General features: G+C 44.4%; 1 protein-coding gene across 1 annotated transcript; it reads left to right on the top strand.

Moving 5' to 3' along the window:
• The first annotated feature begins 252 nt into the window (after positions 1 to 252).
• Positions 253 to 15,528, top strand: calcoco1a (calcium binding and coiled-coil domain 1a). Its single transcript, XM_083768632.1, has 14 exons — positions 253 to 412; positions 1,463 to 1,627; positions 1,910 to 2,012; positions 3,263 to 3,465; positions 3,646 to 3,858; positions 4,725 to 4,873; positions 4,968 to 5,037; positions 5,189 to 5,344; positions 8,517 to 8,771; positions 9,993 to 10,118; positions 10,705 to 10,806; positions 11,804 to 12,091; positions 12,331 to 12,425; positions 12,855 to 15,528. The coding sequence occupies exons 2-14, from the start codon at positions 1,496 to 1,498 to the stop codon at positions 12,880 to 12,882; spliced, it is 1,920 nt and encodes a 639-aa protein (XP_083624758.1). The 5' UTR covers positions 253 to 412; positions 1,463 to 1,495; the 3' UTR covers positions 12,883 to 15,528.
• The last annotated feature ends 2,190 nt before the right edge of the window (positions 15,529 to 17,718 follow it).

Below are 17,718 nucleotides of genomic sequence, written 5' to 3'. Positions count from 1 at the left end.
TGTCACCAGTCACCACAGCCAGCCAATGGGAGCCTGTATACAAAAACCGCTGAGAAAAACAACTTGTGGTCGCGGGGAAGAATCATGTTACATTTTTAACTGCGACCCCACAGTAGCTAGCCTTTGTGCTTGGGGGTTGTAGTTTAAATTGTCCCATTGCTGGGGTATTTCCTCACCGTAAGAACAACAGCTCCCACAATTCCGTGGCGGAAGGCAGTGTGAGGAGGCTGTCATGCTTGTGTTTTGCTTTGGTTTTTGTTATTGTTGTAGGGCTAGTGGCAGCTGAGTCCGACTTGGAGACGATCATAATTCATCATCGCTCGTACTGTACTGTTTTCTAATGGACCATCACGCCTCCATCTGATACGAGCGAACCGTTTTGGAGCACCTAGAGAAAAGTGAACATTAACAGGTATGATGTTAGCTAAAACTGGACTGCTGCTCGGGAAAGAATATCTGCGCAATGTCTTTTGTAATTAACAAAGCAAAAAAAAAGATGAAGCCTTGTCTTGTGTAGCCTGCACGAGTTCACCGTTCTCTTATTACACTATATTATTTGTATACACAAAGTGGCACATACGCTGGCATAAAGCCTCGATGTTTACTGTGTGTGTTTTTTAACTGGAACTGGATGTGTTATTACATTATAACGGGTGGTCGTGGCGCAATAAGCACATGGTGTTTTCTTGCTGAACATGCGCTACTGTTGGGCCCCAAGTCTCTTTGCTGTGTAATTTGAGCCTCCTGAAATGTGCCGTGGGTATTTTTTGGGCACAGAATACAGATCTTTACTTTTCGTGACTATATCGATGCGGCGATGCCTATATCTACCTCGTTTGTGATGTATAGGCCTATAACTTTCTGTATGTAAGCTGGTAAAGCATTATGGTTATATCATCTGTTTTATGTGTAGACTAGATAGATCATAGCTAATTATCATTTCATCTCCAAAACGATATAGGATTTAATTGCATTTTGCATCAGCTGATTTGGGGGAGAACTTTCATCTGCTGTGTAGCAACTTGAGTAATTGCTCATTACATTATGCACCACCACCACACATACTGCTACTGCTGATTCCTTCACAACTACACACATGTTTACGCGGAAAGGTGCACAATAACTGACCGCGTGTCATGCCAATAGCCAAAATAGTCCTTGTGACAAGTCATGTCAAGAGGTGTAATGTGTCATGTCAGTTATAGGCCCCAGTGTCATCGAGGCTTAGCACCAGTGCTGGACTGCTGGTGGTGTTCTTCCCTCAAGGCCCTTGTGTGCTTGCCGAGGATATCTCCTTACACTGAATAAACATTCTCTGTCCATTGGCTGTCTCCGAACTGTTTACCACCAGTCACCTCTCACCCATTTTTGCACTTTTGCTCAGCCAATGTCGCTCATCGTTGTGTATCTGTGTGGGATAAGGCGAGAAATAACATTTTCTTTATATACATTTTCTCCACAGGTGGAAAATTGCCTGCCTTTGTTTTGTGTTGCCATGGAAAAATCCTGCTGGGTGGAGTTTCGAAACGTGGGTTGCAGTTACTTCCCGCAGAGCAGAGTTGATTGTCACTACACTGTGAGCTCACAGCACACCTGGTCCAGCAATGATTGGATCGGTCTCTTCAAGGTACCGTTAGCCGCTGTCACTCGAGGAAAATAACGTTCAATAATGTGAAAAAAGTGTTTTGTTTTACTGTCACAGTAACCAAATGAATAAAAAGAGGTATGCGCATGTATAAAGTGAGTGGCAAAGTGAGTGACCAGAAAGTAGTTTTTTTTGCCACTGAGTAGGCGTTCCTGCCTAACTTCCGGGAATGACGATGATGTCGCGCACATAGCGTCTATTGTACTTATATCCCAGAGTGACTAAATAATGGGCTTGTGTGTGTGTTTGTTGGGTGTTTGCCAGGTGGGATGGTCATCGGTGAAGGACTACCACACGTTTGTTTGGGCGCTGGCGCCAGCGGACTACCAGGAGGGCACGGATGTCCACTGCTGTGTGCAGTTCCAGGGTATTCACTCTCTCTCGCTTTGTAATTGTATTTTATTTCCCATAGTTGGTCGTAAGCCATGGTGGTACAGTGCTCAGGTCAGCGAATAAAACCTTCAGTGGAAGATTGATCCTTTTGTAAATTGAATTACTCCCATTGAGGAGAAGGTTTTGTGACTAGTGTATAGAATAGAGAAATGTTTATAGTACGAGTTATTTGTGAGCAATTCCCATCAGAACCCCCCCCCCCCCCCCCCACACACACACACACACACACACACACCATCTCTCTCACACAATGAATTTCAATTAGTCTTTGTCATGTTTGAATCAATTCCTTTAGGAAGCAGGATGTGGAGTTATACGAGGATGGGAACAATGGTAGTGTAGTGTAGTGTCGTGTCTGACCACTGCTCATGGTGGAGACGACAGTGAACACTGACACTGTCCACTTGTGTCCTCTGTCCCGTCTGGGGCAGCCTGAGCGAGGGATGGGGAGGGGGTGGGGGGGGGGGGGGAGGTCGAGGGGGTTGTGCACGTGGATGCATGCAGCAGGTGTGGCCTTGACCCCGTGCCAGAGAGATTTATCGCTTGCTTTAACGCATCGCCGCTGTCATTCATCTTTGGAAAGGAAAGTGGTTGACAACAACGGTACAAGACAGTGCTGATGGTTCCTTATCGCCAGTGATAAAAAAATGAAATCATGCCTGCGTGCGTGTGCCGTTTAACCTACGTTGGTGTCATCCGATCATTCTCTTTAGTTTGCCTTGTAAACCGAAGGATACAATTTTAACGTTGACCATCTGAAACGGTGAAGTAATACAATGTTAAAAGGGGAATAAAATTATTCTCAAAAGATATATGTATCATGTACAGTAATTCATGATAATACTGTTGAAATGCTTTGCATTATACACTATTAGAAGGAATGCGAGCAGAAACTCCAGTCATAAATACGATATAAGAAAACAATTAGGGTACACGGCTGCAAAAGTATATCATAGCAGAAATGATAGCCAGCACCCACGTTCTGTCCATTCAGGCACTTATTGTATTATTGAAAAAAGCATGCATCTACGATGATATAAAGATTTTTATATGAACTTATAAAAACATCGACACTGCTGCGTTCTCTTTGTAAAACAATCAGCTGAATCCAGTAAAAATTACAACCACGCCGAAACACAAGCAAATGAAACGATGGCTCTCTGCAAAAATAATCCTTACGCTTTTCTTCCTGTTGTTCTCCCTGTCCTTTTGATTTTGTTTTAGCCTCGTACCTTCCCAGACCCGGCTCCCCGGAGTATCAGTTTGTCTACATCGATGCACAGGGAGAGGTCTGCTCTCTCAGCTCCAATTTCACATTCTGTGCTCCCAAGCCACTGGAGGACCTGGTCACCCTGGAGGAAGGGGCACCGGGAGAGGAGGAAGGCACCGACATGCTGCTGGTGGTCCCCAGGGCTGAACTACTGCAGGTGGGAATAACAAGGATATTAGATATGACCAGAGAGTTGCGTAATTCTGTTGAATGAATGCACGCTGGCGACATAAATATCTCTGTAAATGGATATACACATGACTTGAGCATGATGATAGATTCCGTCAACAACATGCACGTGTATATGGTTCGTTCTCTTCTCGTCTCTCTCTCTCAGACACGACTTCAGGAATGCCTGCGCGAGCGGGCCGAGCTGCTGCAGGCCCGGGAGACGATGGACAGGCAGAGGGAGAGAGAGAGGGAGGAATACTTGAGGGCGTGGGAGACCCGGGACGCGGAGCGCAGAGAGCTAGAGAGGAGCCTCGCTGTGCTGCGGGGGGAACTGAAGGAGAGCCAAGAGAATGTGGAGGAGATGCAGAAGAAACAGGAGGTGGTGTAAAGAGTGCGAGTCAAATGAAAGAGCACAGGGTTATTTGATTATGGTCAATTTGCCTGTCTCCCTGTTCCCTGCTCATGTGTTCTGTGTTTTTGCGCAAGCTCACAGGCAACAAACAATGATCTGTATTCTGTGTTGTCCAGTGATCATGAAGTGGATAGGATTTACAAATCATTTGTTTGTGAAACCTACAGAAAGAGCAGCAGTGTAGACATGGGTACAAGAAAAGTTATTTTAGTTCAAGCTGCAAAATGTACTATTCCCATTTTTATTATTATTATAACTATCACATCTGCAGTGGTTGGAGGTGGTCTCGCTACTCTTCTATTGATAAATGTAGACCCTGGTCTCGTGTCAGGTAGAATACCTAGTACCAATAGCCCTGACTCAAGCTTGCACGCTTATTATTTCCCCTGGACAATATCTTGACCATGTGGTATGTGTTTTTCATGCGGCAGACCAGGGTACGAATGTCAGGTGGTACAGTTCGGAGAGTACATATGTAACACTTACTTAAGTTTAGGCATAGGTTTTTGTGTGTTTCAGGTAAGGATAAGAATCTGGGTTGGGGAGGGCATTCTGGTGGAATTCCTTTTCTAGGGCATCTAGAGGACTGAGTTTGAGTTGGGCATAAGAACTTGACCTCTGTTAGTATTGCGAACTGCATGAAATAAGTAAACATTGCTAAATTATATTATGACAGATGAGACAATTATATGTCGAAAAATAATGTTTTTGGCACTGTCATTTAAAGGATACTAAGTCCCCCAAACACACACACACACACACACACACCTTCCCACACTGCCATTGCCAGAACATCAAATAATAAAGTCTTTGTTGTGTCGGTCCTCTATTAGGAGGTGCAGGCCGCCGGTAAGTCCCTGGCTGAGGAGAAAAGTGCCTTATTGGCTACAAAGGAGGAGGGCGAACAGCAAATCAGAGAGCTGGAGGATGACATCAAATCCCTGACACAGCGGGCTCTGGAGAGAGAGGCCGAGCTGGAGCGGTGAGACATTATCTTTTTATTCTGCCGTGGTCTGTTTTCCTACATGAATGTCACTATCACGGTTTATTGATGCTAAACCAGTCCATCTGTGCAGCATGAAGGAGAAGGCCAAGAGAGCTGCAGCCCAGAGAAAGGAAGAGGACAACGAAAGGAAAAGCCTGCAGGTACTAGAGAGCCTGTAATTTATGGATTAGAAGGATAGAACACAGTAAAATCCAGCATGCTATTTTAACTCGAGTGTAAAAATGGAGCGGTACTTGCAGTGCCACCTCCTCCCCAAGTAATTGTTTTACCTTTTTCCTCCCCTTTCCCCAGTCCAAGTTGGAACAGACGGAGGGTGAACTACGGAGTCTTTCCAAAGAGTTTCAGGGCCTAAGGAGCTCTCTGGCCCAGAGAGACACCAGTGTCTTGCAGCTACAAAACACCATCACCACCCTCACCCACAAACTCACCATTGCCCACAGGAAAGAGGTCAGAGAAGCTTCCACACAGCCGACAGCGATGCAGTTATTATGCTCTCACCCTGTGCCCTGCATGGGCTCTTTGAAGCATGCGTGTGGCGTGTGGAGTAGATGGCAGTGGTGGAAAGTAACTAAGTACATGTATTTAAGTTCTGTACTTAAGTAGAGGTTTAATGTTTTACTTGACTGGAGTATTGTCAATTCTTTCTACTTTTAATTTTACTCTACTACATCTCAGAGTCAAATATTGTACCATTTACTCCATTATTAGAAATGTTACTAGTTTACCAATTTTGATTGGTACTTAGGCTATGTATCTGTCCAGCACCCAAAAATGCAGGTTTTATAGATGTGCATGTTTTTTGGTTGTGTTATAGCCTCTTTTTCTACTGTGATTTCAAATATGACAATGTTTCACTGTTGAAAGTGATGGTGCGTCATGATGGTTATGATAAAATCTAAGCGCTCACAATTCGCTTTTGGGAGGTGTCCAATCTTGGGCGCAGAACAGAAGTACTCTTTATACGCTCACATACTACTAGCAGGAGTATGGGTCCTTGCATCATGACCATGCTGGTCCCAGGCGATCGTCACGTATCGTCACGTATCCTAACTCGTCTCGTCCAGTGTACTGTCGGAAGCAATGGCCATGGTTCTGTCCCGTCGACGGTCAGGCTTTGTTTAATCAGGTATGGTACTTTCCCTGATTAGGAGCTCGGCCTATGGCTGGGCAGTTGGTCTAGGAGTTAAGGCTTAACCCTGACGTGTTAACGTTCAGACGTATAAGAGCTCAACTGACCGGCTGCAGTTGCTGCGGTTCCGGTGGCTTTCGACCGGTGGTGTATGGGGAGGCATACTGTACCTTGATAGCCTCCTGTTGTGTCGGTTATAGTTTTGTAACTAACTAACGAAACAAACAGACGACAAATTGAGGGAAGCCTCAAGCTGCCTGGCTGTGAGCCTGGCATGCAGCGAGGGCTCCAGGTTTGGTGGCTTGGTACGAGCTGATTCCCCCCACAGGAATACTGGCGTGGTATAGGTGAGGCTCTCCCGGCCAGGGTGGACTTTCCAGTTCCTAGTGGAACCTGGCACTGGTCTTGGACTCGGGCTGGATGGCAGGAAGCAGACCTGGTGCGTGGGTGTTCCAATGGCTTGGAACTTCCTTTGATTACTCCAGCAAGGGTGCTCGCTCCTTTGGTCTGTGGGAGTGTGTACATGCAGGGGTATGGTGTCCTGAGCATCCCGCTCGGGTGCTCAGGTTTTGGTTCTCACCCTTTAATTTAATCCAGGCCCAGATGTGATGACACTGTCTGTCTCTTTGTACAAATGGAACCAAATGGACCTTATTTGGTTCCATTTGTACACTGGTTCTACAGGTTGATTCTGGCAAGTGTTGGTCCCGGGGTAGGTTACTATGGTTTACCTGCTCTGGTTAGGTTGGAAGGTGCTTGTTTACTGGTGGATCTGGACCTTTTGGGCAACTAGGCCCTCTGGTTCTGCGGTCAGAGGGACAGACAGGTCCTGGGGTGGTCCTGGGGTTCTTGGTTGGATCCCATGGGGTTGTAACCCTCCTGTCATTGGAAGGCCGACTCCGATGGGTTGCAGGTCTGCGTTGTCAGCGATTGGAAGGAGTTCATGAGGTCTCCCAACAGCGAATTGTGAGCGCTCAGATTTTAACATATAAGCGAATTGTCTGCTTATATCTTTTACATAACCACGGCTATTGCATAACCTCCAGTTTACAGATTTTGATTGGTAATGTTACTTTAATACTACGCTATTTATCTGTCCATCACCCAACCTAGCAGTTTTTTGGTTGTGTTACAGCCTCTTTCTACTGTGATTTCACTGTTGAAAGTGTCGGATTTGCTGTACTGTACATGAGAGTGAGCGAGAGAGAGAATGAAATTATATCCTCATTTGGACTAATAAGATTAATGTTGGTGCGTCATGGTGGTTTGTTTTCGTTATTTGTTTTTCACTGTTGATTGATTCCACGTATTATTCTTCCATAAAAAAAAAGTCTTTGTGGTTTCCCCTCATAAACACTAACATCCAGAGCACAGGAATCGTCTCTGGACCCAAGCGAGCAGAGCAGCCATAACACATTGAAATAGGATAATATGTTGTTCTTATATGGACTATGATAATTCAACATTTAGTTATTGCTAAATCCGATTGCAATGTAGGCCTATACTTTGATTATATAGCCTATCCATTGCAAAGTGGAAGTGGTGCATGCGTGGTGTGATAAAACATGAGCGGCATCGCATCAACTATTCTAGGATAGATACACCTATACAAAAATATATGGGTGGCCTGAAGTCGAAGATCGATGCGAGAATTCGCTCTCGCTATCTTGGGACACAACCAGACTTATCCCTAAACACAGGTCTGCGCTACCCGTTACATTATGTATAGGTGGGTTTGGGCAATAAATCACTGTACCAGATGCCATTGCCTTGAAGAGAAGAGAGAAGCCATTATGCCCTCTGCCCATGGAAGAGTGGCGTTGCCTTGGAATAAGATTATATTTGATATACAGTACAGAATTATCACTCGCACATTGCTGGTTATATATATATATATATATTATTATTTTATTTATTTTTCCCACGATTTTGTAACCCATTTTTCACCCCCGTGTCAATCATCTAATGTGATCCTGGGCTCTACACACCCTCCGCCAACCTGGGGAGAGCAACGGACTTAACTCATGCTTCCTTCATGCTTGAGTGTCCAAGTTGCTCCTTTACACCTGACAGGGGGGAGTTTCCCTGGTTGGACGTAGCGCGTGGAAGGAACACGTTATTCCAACCAGTTCCTTTCCCCTCCATCATTGCTGGTTATAGATAACTTTAAATAACAGCAATCTGCTTGTGTTTTGTATTAGTTCAACGAAACGGTCTGGTGTGGTTAGACCTATAGCAGATGACATTTCTTCACCATAATAACAAAATAGGCCTACACTGAATGCACTAGGCTATTATGTGATGTTGCATAATCCAATTAAAAGGCCGGCACCAAGGGTCGTCGGAAACATTCTGCTTGTATTCTGCATTGCAGTATATTCACACTTTTACTTGTAAAACAAGTACTTTCTACCACCACTGGTAGATGGCATGTGACTGCTGTGTATATATAATAAACGTTATCTAATTATTATATTACATTTTGCTCAGGCGGAGAGCGAGGCATCCCTGAAGGACATGCGCAGACTCCGGGAGCGCCTGAGTACCAGCGAAGGCGCCGTGGAGGTGTTAAAGGCGGACCTGAGTGCCATGGTCTCTCAGAGGGACCACGGGCAGGCTGAACTGCACCAAGCTCGTCTGCAGGCCGCCCAGCTCACCCTGCAGCTGGCAGACTCCAGCCTGGCGCTGAGGGAGGGCAGAGCCCGCTGGGCCCAGGAGAGGCAGAGTCTGCAGCGTACAGCTGAGGTACTACATAAATCTAGCCTTGCCACAATTCTCTTGCCACACGCTGTGATGATATTGGCCTTCTTAGTGCTGTCCCAGATTGGGCTGTAAAAATATTGATGTATCGATATATATTTGACGATCAGCTTTAAATCAACAACGAGGCAAATGACTGAATATATCTCACTAATGTTTTGAGTTATGTCGTGGCAAGGTAACTAACTACATAACCCAAATCCCTACTAAAGTATCGTTTTAATTTAACAGAAACTGCTGACTTTCCTGGACATATCATTGTGGCAATTTAACAGATCCCATGCATTCATGTGTATTTGCTTTGCTATTGTAGTGGTGAAGCACTTCCGAAGCCATTCAGACAGAGGTGCTATATAAATAAAGATTACTTGCTTACTTAAAGCACAGCAACTCAATTACTCCCTGCTACTCTAGGTGCAAACAGAAATATGCCTGGTGATAATACCAGCTTCCCTTTTGGAGAATTGCCAAACCCATGTTGTCTGCTGCCAAGCCAAGACAGGGTCCAGATTTTCCTTTGTCCTTCGTTTCATTTGTTTTCTTGAGGTGAAACATTGCTCCAGCATATGTCGGCTGACATAGGCTGTATTCTTTTTGCACAGTGTGACAAACGTGCATAGTCTGACAAGGTGCATAATCACAATTTTACATTTCTCCCATGGCACGATTCGACAATTAATGAATTGATGGCAAAAATCGTGCAGTCTGCAGGAACCAGCATGAATACATTTAGTAACTGAAACTGTAACTACGCTAACTCATCCCTGTCTCTATACGTGTAGAATGTATTACATCTAAATATCACCCATACCATTAGCAAGGCCTAAAGTATCAGTGCCAGTGGCCAGGTAGTGGTACATTAGGGAGGTTCAATGTACTGTACCACTCACTACCCGTGGCCTGGCACTAAATAAAGATGTGCCCTACAGTATGTCCCTGGCTGCACCGTTTCAATCTCAGTGAGTTATGTGCCCTTGTGGTTTTACTCAAGAGGTTCATGCTTTGAAGATGAAATGTTCCCACACCTCTCACATGTGGCGTGTAGCCTGCCTCATCTACTGTGCGCCGCAGCTTACTCTTTGGTGCAGAAAACCGATTTCATGCACAGTCCAATGACCCCGCTGACTGAGGTGAATGGTTTGTGTGTGTGCGCGTGCGTGCTTGCTTGTGTGTCTCTGTGTGTCTCTCTCTCTCTCCACCTGGTAGAAGGACCGTGAACGTCTGGAGAAACTCAGTGCAGAGATGCAGAGGGTGGAGGAGAGGCTGCAGGAGGAGAGGATGGAGAGGGAAAAGGCGGAGGTCGAGCTGGGAAGAGAGAAGGACTGTAACAGGGTAAAGAAAAGACTGTTTCTGAGCTATGTCTTGTGTCATTCATTACACCAGTGGTTCCCAAAGTGGGGTCCGGGGACCCCCAGGGGTCCTTGGGGGAGTTCCAGGGGGTCCCCAGCTCAATGATAGTTTGTAACCAAATGGACCATTATGGTTCCATTTGTACACTATGAGTTCAATTAGCATTGATTTTACAATATAAATTGGGGGTCCCAGAAATAGAAATGCCATTAAATGGGGGTCCGTAGACTAATGCATGTAAAACCTGGGGGTCCTTGACATTAAATGGGTTGATAATCACTGCTAGAGCCGTTTAGATCTTCTCTTATGGAGGTCCGTGGCATATGTCTTCAAATCTGCTTCAAATGGGGGTCTGATTAGTGTCAATTTGGGGGTCCTTGACATGACAAAGTTTGGGAACCACTGAATAAGGCAATTAAAAGTCCATAGACATGGCTGCCACATGACGTCATGTCTGAAAGCCAGACAGAGGGGATAGCAGTGCGCCCTTCAAAGAGTACTTTTTCCACCATTGCCAGCACAGTTGTAACCTGCCTCGTGTGTACTCTCTTTGGACTGTCCTGTGCAGGTCCAGTTGAGCGAGACCCGCCGAGAGCTGCAGGAGCTGAAGGCCAGCCTCACAGTGGCCCAGAAGGAGAAGGAGGAGCTACTCTCATGGAGACAGTCAGAGGTCTGATCCTTTTCTTGTCACAGGGAAGACCCACGCTCTGTTCTGCCAGAAGGTTTGATAGAGAAATAAAAGGGACAATCAGATACCTATTGGCTTAGGGTTCAAGCACAGTACATGCAGGGTCTGTGGGTTTTTTAGTTTAGTTTAAAGGAGAAGTGGATCATGGTAAATGTGAGAAAGTATTTTCCTCACATTTAAATGAACTGCAAAGTAAATTAATGTGTGTCCAAGTGTTCTTACAGGAGAAATATGTTGTGGCAATGTAATACCAAGCACACATTTCCCACAATATATTTAGCCATTCTCACACCCTAGTTAGCATTGCTTCTTACGGGGAAGAAGAAATGCTAAAGCAATGCTAGACATGTCATTTTGAGACGATTAATGAGCCACATGATTTGCCTCTGGAACCAGCGGGCGCCATCATGACTGTGTCCCCCATGCCACAGTTTGCTAAAATGCTCAATGTTTCCGAGCGGAAAACAAAAAAACAAGTGAACTGGGTCACATGTTTGTTTAGACCGTTTGGAGTTCTCATGGAACATTAGTCCATCCTAAAATATCTTGTGTTAAATCTTTTTTTTGTTGTTGTTGTTACAATTGACAATTTGGGTTGTAACTTATGTGTGTTAAGACACATGGTTTAGAATCGTCGATGTTAGACTCTAAAGGGCCTTTTGGGGCCATGAAGGCTTTATTTGGAATTATTCTCAATGCTACAATTAATAAGTCATGTTATCCTACTAAAAAGACTAAGTGCAATTGTCTAGTTTTTTGAACAGTTAAGTCGAGTATACATACTTTATATTAAATAATGTCTGGCATATATGGTAGTCTGTGTGACAGAACATCCTAATTTATAGATGCATGTTTATATACTTCAGGCTTCAGTAAACCGGGGTTTTTAAGGTCATCAGATCTCTTGCTCTTGACTGCTGTGGCTTTCATGAAATTCCTGCTCATGATTTCCTAATGGTCTGCGTTTGTCATACGCCAGGAGTTAATGGAGTACGTGCGTAAGCTGGTGCCCCGTGCCGACAGCCTGCTGTCGGACTCCGAGGACGAGAACCCGGAGGCGCTGCAGCCTGTCCGTTCCTCCAGACCGCTGGTCCACTACGGCCTGTGTGAGCAGGGCCAGTCCGACTCCATGCTGCTCCTCACGGTGACGCCTCCCCCTTCCCTCAGAGACCTCGACCGGGGAGGGGTGGTCATCAGTCAGCCCGCGCCGCTCTCCTCGCCGCGCCAAGCAGGCGCCGCCGACACTCTGGCGCACAGCTCTGAATCAGTAAGGGACACTATCAGACCTGCTCAATTATATTATTTATAAAACGGTGCTAACTAGGTGCCGACTCTGATAGCCGCCGTGCACGCCGGTTATATGCCAGCAGTGGATCATTCGAACGTCGGCATTATCTTCCGAAGGCAATTAGGCCGCTTGTGGTTAATAAACTGTAATGGCCTAGAGACAGATAAAGTACATCCATGTGTGTGAGCGTATGTGTGTTCGTTCATTCCTGTGTTTAGGAAGAGGAGCCTGATGCAATTCCATATGGAGGACACAGTTCCGGGGAGGAAATGGCTCTGTTACTGCCCGATCACACAGTACACACCGTCCTCAGGTAGCCAAACCACATGCACACGCACACACACACACACAAACACACACACAACCAGATACAGAAACAAAGCCACGCATGCACAGTGAATTCTACGCTTGCTAATGCAGACACATGCAGCCCATTATTTATGGTGACAGGATGAATATGGCTGGAAGATGGAAGTTTTGAATATGTGGTCGTAAAAGAAGTTGAGTCGGGGTGAGGCGGTGTGAGACAGAGGCGGTGTGAGATGGGAGGACTAGGGGACAGATAAGTTGACAGCAAGCTGTAGCAATGATTTACCTGCGGGTTGTACCGCAGTCACGGGCCAATTTTCAGCGTCATTAAAACGCTCGCTCTCCCACACTCCCCACTCCCTCATTCTCACCTCTTTCTAACCAGAATATGCCTTTCCTCAGCCACACTCTCTGCTCTCATGTCTCTCTGCAGTGATCTGGCAGACACTTCTCTCTGGTAGGACGGTGGACATCCAAACCACAACAGCAACTGTTGAAGGCTCGGTCAGAAGGAGATGGCGACTTTCCTCAAGAGTCAGGGGTTCTTCTTCTTTTCAGTCACAAACAAGCACATTACACAAGCAAGCACACTAACAGTACCATGCAACTCTAAAGCCGAATGTATACTTTGACGCATGACAATGTCCGCTTGCCGGAAAGAACAGATTGCCGAGCTAACGACTCGGTGCATCGCAACTGTTGTTTGTGTGAAAATCTGTTATTTGGGGCAAGCGTTCCCATACCCATAGTGCGACAAAGTATAAACTACGCTTAAAGCTACACTGACAAGTTGTTAATATGCAATTTTACATTTTATCTACTATGAACTTCTAGCGCTTCCCCCTGTAGATTGTTGAGATGCTCCCCCAAGTGTTTTGTTCTATGGAATGACACGATGATTGTGGTGACAGGTCAACACAAAGCGTTTACGACCAACATAAGACTGTTGTATTGCTGCAAACTGTGCTTTTACAGTACGCGTGGGTGGGGTTAGCAATCTGAAACTTCACATGCTCTAGTCTAGCAGAGTGATTCTAGTTGAATCATGGGTATGTCGAGTGCTTTACGATGAGTGTTATGTCGTTTTTATGACAACTGTGATTAGGAATGATGACAGCCACTGTAATTATGACGTTTTGTGTGGGGCCCGTCGCCTCTGAAATCATGGCAGAACTCACTTTAAACATACATATTTCTATAGCGGCTTGGCGCCCTATTGAAGATACTGTAAATGAAACATGCGTCATTACAAAATGATTATGCAGTTAGGCCTATAGCATCATGTTTCGCCGGTATTCATTCAAACCTAAGAATTGATACGCACTTTGTTATGAATTAGCTATTTGATTATCATCGTGCAGATACAGTACAGGAGATATAGAAAGAGAACCACACTAAACAATAACAAAATGCGATGGAATAGATTGCGCTGAAAGATGGGACTATTCTATCATTAGAATAAAGCTTTCATCAGCTTAGATTAATAATAAAGATCACCTGCAATATTTACTCATTAGACTTATTAATTCTGGATTTTACAATACAGAAGTTTGGAACGAGATGCTCGTTGATATTTTCATCCTTAGATACTTTGTATTGCCCTTTTATTACATTATGTAACTAAGTTTCCTACTTCACAACGATGCATTTCAAAGTGTGTGCCTAGAGTAACAGAGATTCATTGGTGTTAATCTGCATACCTAAGATTACACTCATGAAACTGTATACTGTAAATCCCCCCCCAGCTTCTGTCGGGTAGACTAGAAACAATCGCTGTCTACCTTTGAGTCAATACTAGTATATGCATTTTCCTTATTTTTTATTTTTTTATAATATAATTAGCTTCAGTTATACTGCCCTACAAAGCCAAAGGTGCACGAACTACGTTTTTGGACACACCGACTTATTTGTGTATCCCAAAGGTCAAATTAGTCTTCGTGATTTTGGGGGCTAAACGATTACCTCAAGACCATTACAATGGTGTATTATGACTTATTTACCGATATCTCATTTGGCTGACCAGTTGAAACACTTTAACACCATTATCAGCCATTTTCCCCCCGTAGTTCCTGCACCGTGGCTTTGTAGGGCAGTACACAGTATGGCAGTGAAACTATATTCCAGTCTATATTCAATAGGTTTAAGGTTTTCACTTAACTAATGCAACAAAACAAAAAAAACGAGATGATTAATGATACCGTAATTCATAATTTGGTCTTTTCGTGCTTTGCTATAATCGCTGAGAAGAATTTGCTATAGACACTTTAACGCTAGCTTGATTTGTATCTGCTGCATTTGCACCCTATTTTTACTACAGAAGAGACTTTGGATGAAATGAAACGTTGATACAAGGATGTCTATGTCTGTCGTGACCGCTCATCATTACAATCATATTTACCATTGTGTGTTTCTGTGTTGTGTTTACCTGTATTTTTATACACACTTTCCTGTCTGCTCTTTTCCTCTTTAAAATGGTCACTTTGACTCTAATAATATTTTAAATCAGATTAACATTGTTGGTGCTAATGGAAGGGACTAATATACCAATATTTTAGTTTTAAAGCAGTTGTGGGAATCGATCCCAATATATAAAGAAGAAACTGATATTTTGGCTACTTTAGCGGTAATAGAAGTCTGTTCATGATTTAAAAAAAAGAAAAAAGGATGTTCTTAAGTGAGGTCTTTGGAGTGACTCTTTGTTACAGCCTCTCCGTTAACCTTTGTGGCCAGATATCCTGGTGTAGCAGCACATGATACATAATATATACCGTTTTTAGGATCCCAATATTTGTACCCATGAAGTTTGGCCGTGGCACACTACCCTTTCCTTCCATAGCACTCCATCCTTTGTGGGATGTAAACTGATGTAATGTCATCATAGGGAAGTCATGTTTATTTAGCTCCACTGAGAGATACCTACCTAGTGCAGTACCAGTGCTCCCTGTAAGGACACTTATCTCTTTGCAATAAAGCTCCAGTGGTTATCGTTTTATTTTGAAGGTTCTTGTTTGTGAAGGTTATTCTACATGTAAAACATGTTATTCTTAATAGTTAATGTAAAAGCGTTTGGGTGGGTTTCTGTAATTAAAAGCATTTTGTGTATCCAATGAGGGTGTTTAGTGTCTTTAATTAAAACCTTACCTTTTATGTTTTTATCTTCTTTGTCTCCACCAACCGAAGGCATGGGGAGAGTATGTTTTGCACTCCGTCCATGTGTCCGTCCGTCTGCATACAGCTAATCTCTGGCACCGTTGCCCCGGCCGATGCCAAACTGCTCACACACTCCCTGGTTGCCAACGACGGACCTCTGCCCCAATCTTTCCACAACGGCCTGTAATAGCGCCGCCATGAGGCCGATTTTGGCAAAACACATGTCTGTACATTACTCATCCACATTTCATACATACATCTCACAAATCAGTATACACTATCTCCATAGTCATGTGATCAACACGGACGTGTCTGTTTCCTCATATTCCATCCCCATTGGCTAAGATTGCCTTTTCAAAGTGTTCTCTCCATATACTGACCTCTCACCCTGCCGCCCATGTCAGGACTGATCTTGCATCCTCCTCCCTTTAAGTCAAATCAACACACCAGTGTTGATTTTGTCGACTAAAACTATGACGGAAAATGTTCGTCTACTACCTTTTTTCGGTCAGTGTCATTTTTCTGACGGCACATTCAGACGACACGTTGGTCCCCATTACTATACCCTGCACGCAAAGCCAAACTACACTAAAATGTTAGAGGGACAAGTGGAGAAGAGATCCAGTAAAACTAAACTGCTATTTTCGGCGCACAGGCGAGTATAAATCGGGACAAAATAATTTTAGTCTAAAATCTTATGGGCAACTAAAACTAGACTTAAAGTAAAACATTTCAGATGACAAAAATAAGTCTAAAACGAAACAAAATGTTATGACAAACTAAATCAAAAAAATTCTGTCAAGGTCGACACTGCATCACACGACCATGCATGCTCAACATTAATGTTGTTTTTGGGACAACCGTGTCACTGGACGGTTGTCCCAACGAAATATACATTAGCCATGAGACCCCCCCCCCCCCCCCCCCATACACTACTCTATCAGACTTTCTCTCTGTCTTGGCGTCTTCTGGGTTCTTCTCCTGTCCCCTCTAGTGCAACTCCCTCCATCTTAAGTCTGGGGGGTGACGAGAGCTAATTATAAAATCAATGACGCCGGGCTGCCTAGTTTACAACCCCCTCTAAAACCTTAACTGGGAAATCACTGTGGGATTGATGACTCCCTCACTCTTTATCTCTTTTAATTAGAAATGTAAAAGATATGAAGACCCAGAGGCCAGAACACATCTCCTAGTTTTTATGACCCCGCTGACTGCCCCCCAGCTCTCTCTCTCTCTCTCTCTCACTCCCGTACCCAAATCACTCGCTCCAACTTCTCTCCCTTTTTTTTACCCCCCCTTCTTCCGCCCGTTCTTGTTTATTTCCTCTCTCTCTACCGTCATTTTCCCTCCCTGCTGGCACGCCTCTCTATCTCCATCCTTCTCTGTGATACCTTTACTCGTTCCTCCATCACTTTCTCCATTACCATTACTTTAAGATCAACACGCCTGCCTCTCTCTCCTCGCACAGTCAGGGCAAGGTGTTAAATTTATGATCTTTGGACCTCAAAACGTTTCTCACCTTCCTCTAACCTTCCCATCCCTTTCTCTCCCCATGACTGCTTCTTCCTACCCCCCTCGGATTTCCCTGCATAAGTAACGAACGATGATGAACGTGTCCCCTTTGTCTGCTCCGTCCCCGGCCCATGCGATACGGTGTTTCACATTATGATCTCGTCTCCGGCACTGTACATGTGGCATGTGACATACGTCCCTTGCTGCCTTTTTATATGGCTCCAGGTCCACCCATTTTTTTTTCTTCTTCTTCTTCTTCTATTTTTATTACGTTCAGCCTAACCTAGATGCGCTGCCATTCTCTGATTTTATCACACCCTGGGAGAGCCTTCCTCCCTAACTACTGCCAGGAGCACCTGCATTCATTGGGCTCTATATCCTCACGTGACGCCTCCCCTCTCAGGAGCTAAGCTTCTGCTGCAATACTACTATAGAGTCCCTAGTCCCTAGCATTTGTTCTCAACCTTTTCAGGCAGTGACCCTCCAAAATAATAATATTTGAGCTGCATGGGTTCCCCCACCGCCCACTCTGAGAGAGTTGAGACATTCCATTTCATTTGATTAGGTTCCACAGATATTGTGAATATCTTTTTTATAGTATCGTTTGTTGATTACATTTGATACAGTAATGGTAT

Source organism: Protomyctophum parallelum (genome assembly GCF_964188405.1).
Source record: "Protomyctophum parallelum genome assembly, chromosome: 7".
NCBI classification, from domain to species: Eukaryota; Metazoa; Chordata; class Actinopteri; order Myctophiformes; family Myctophidae; genus Protomyctophum; species Protomyctophum parallelum.
This window is presented reverse-complemented; position numbering and strand designations above follow the sequence as displayed.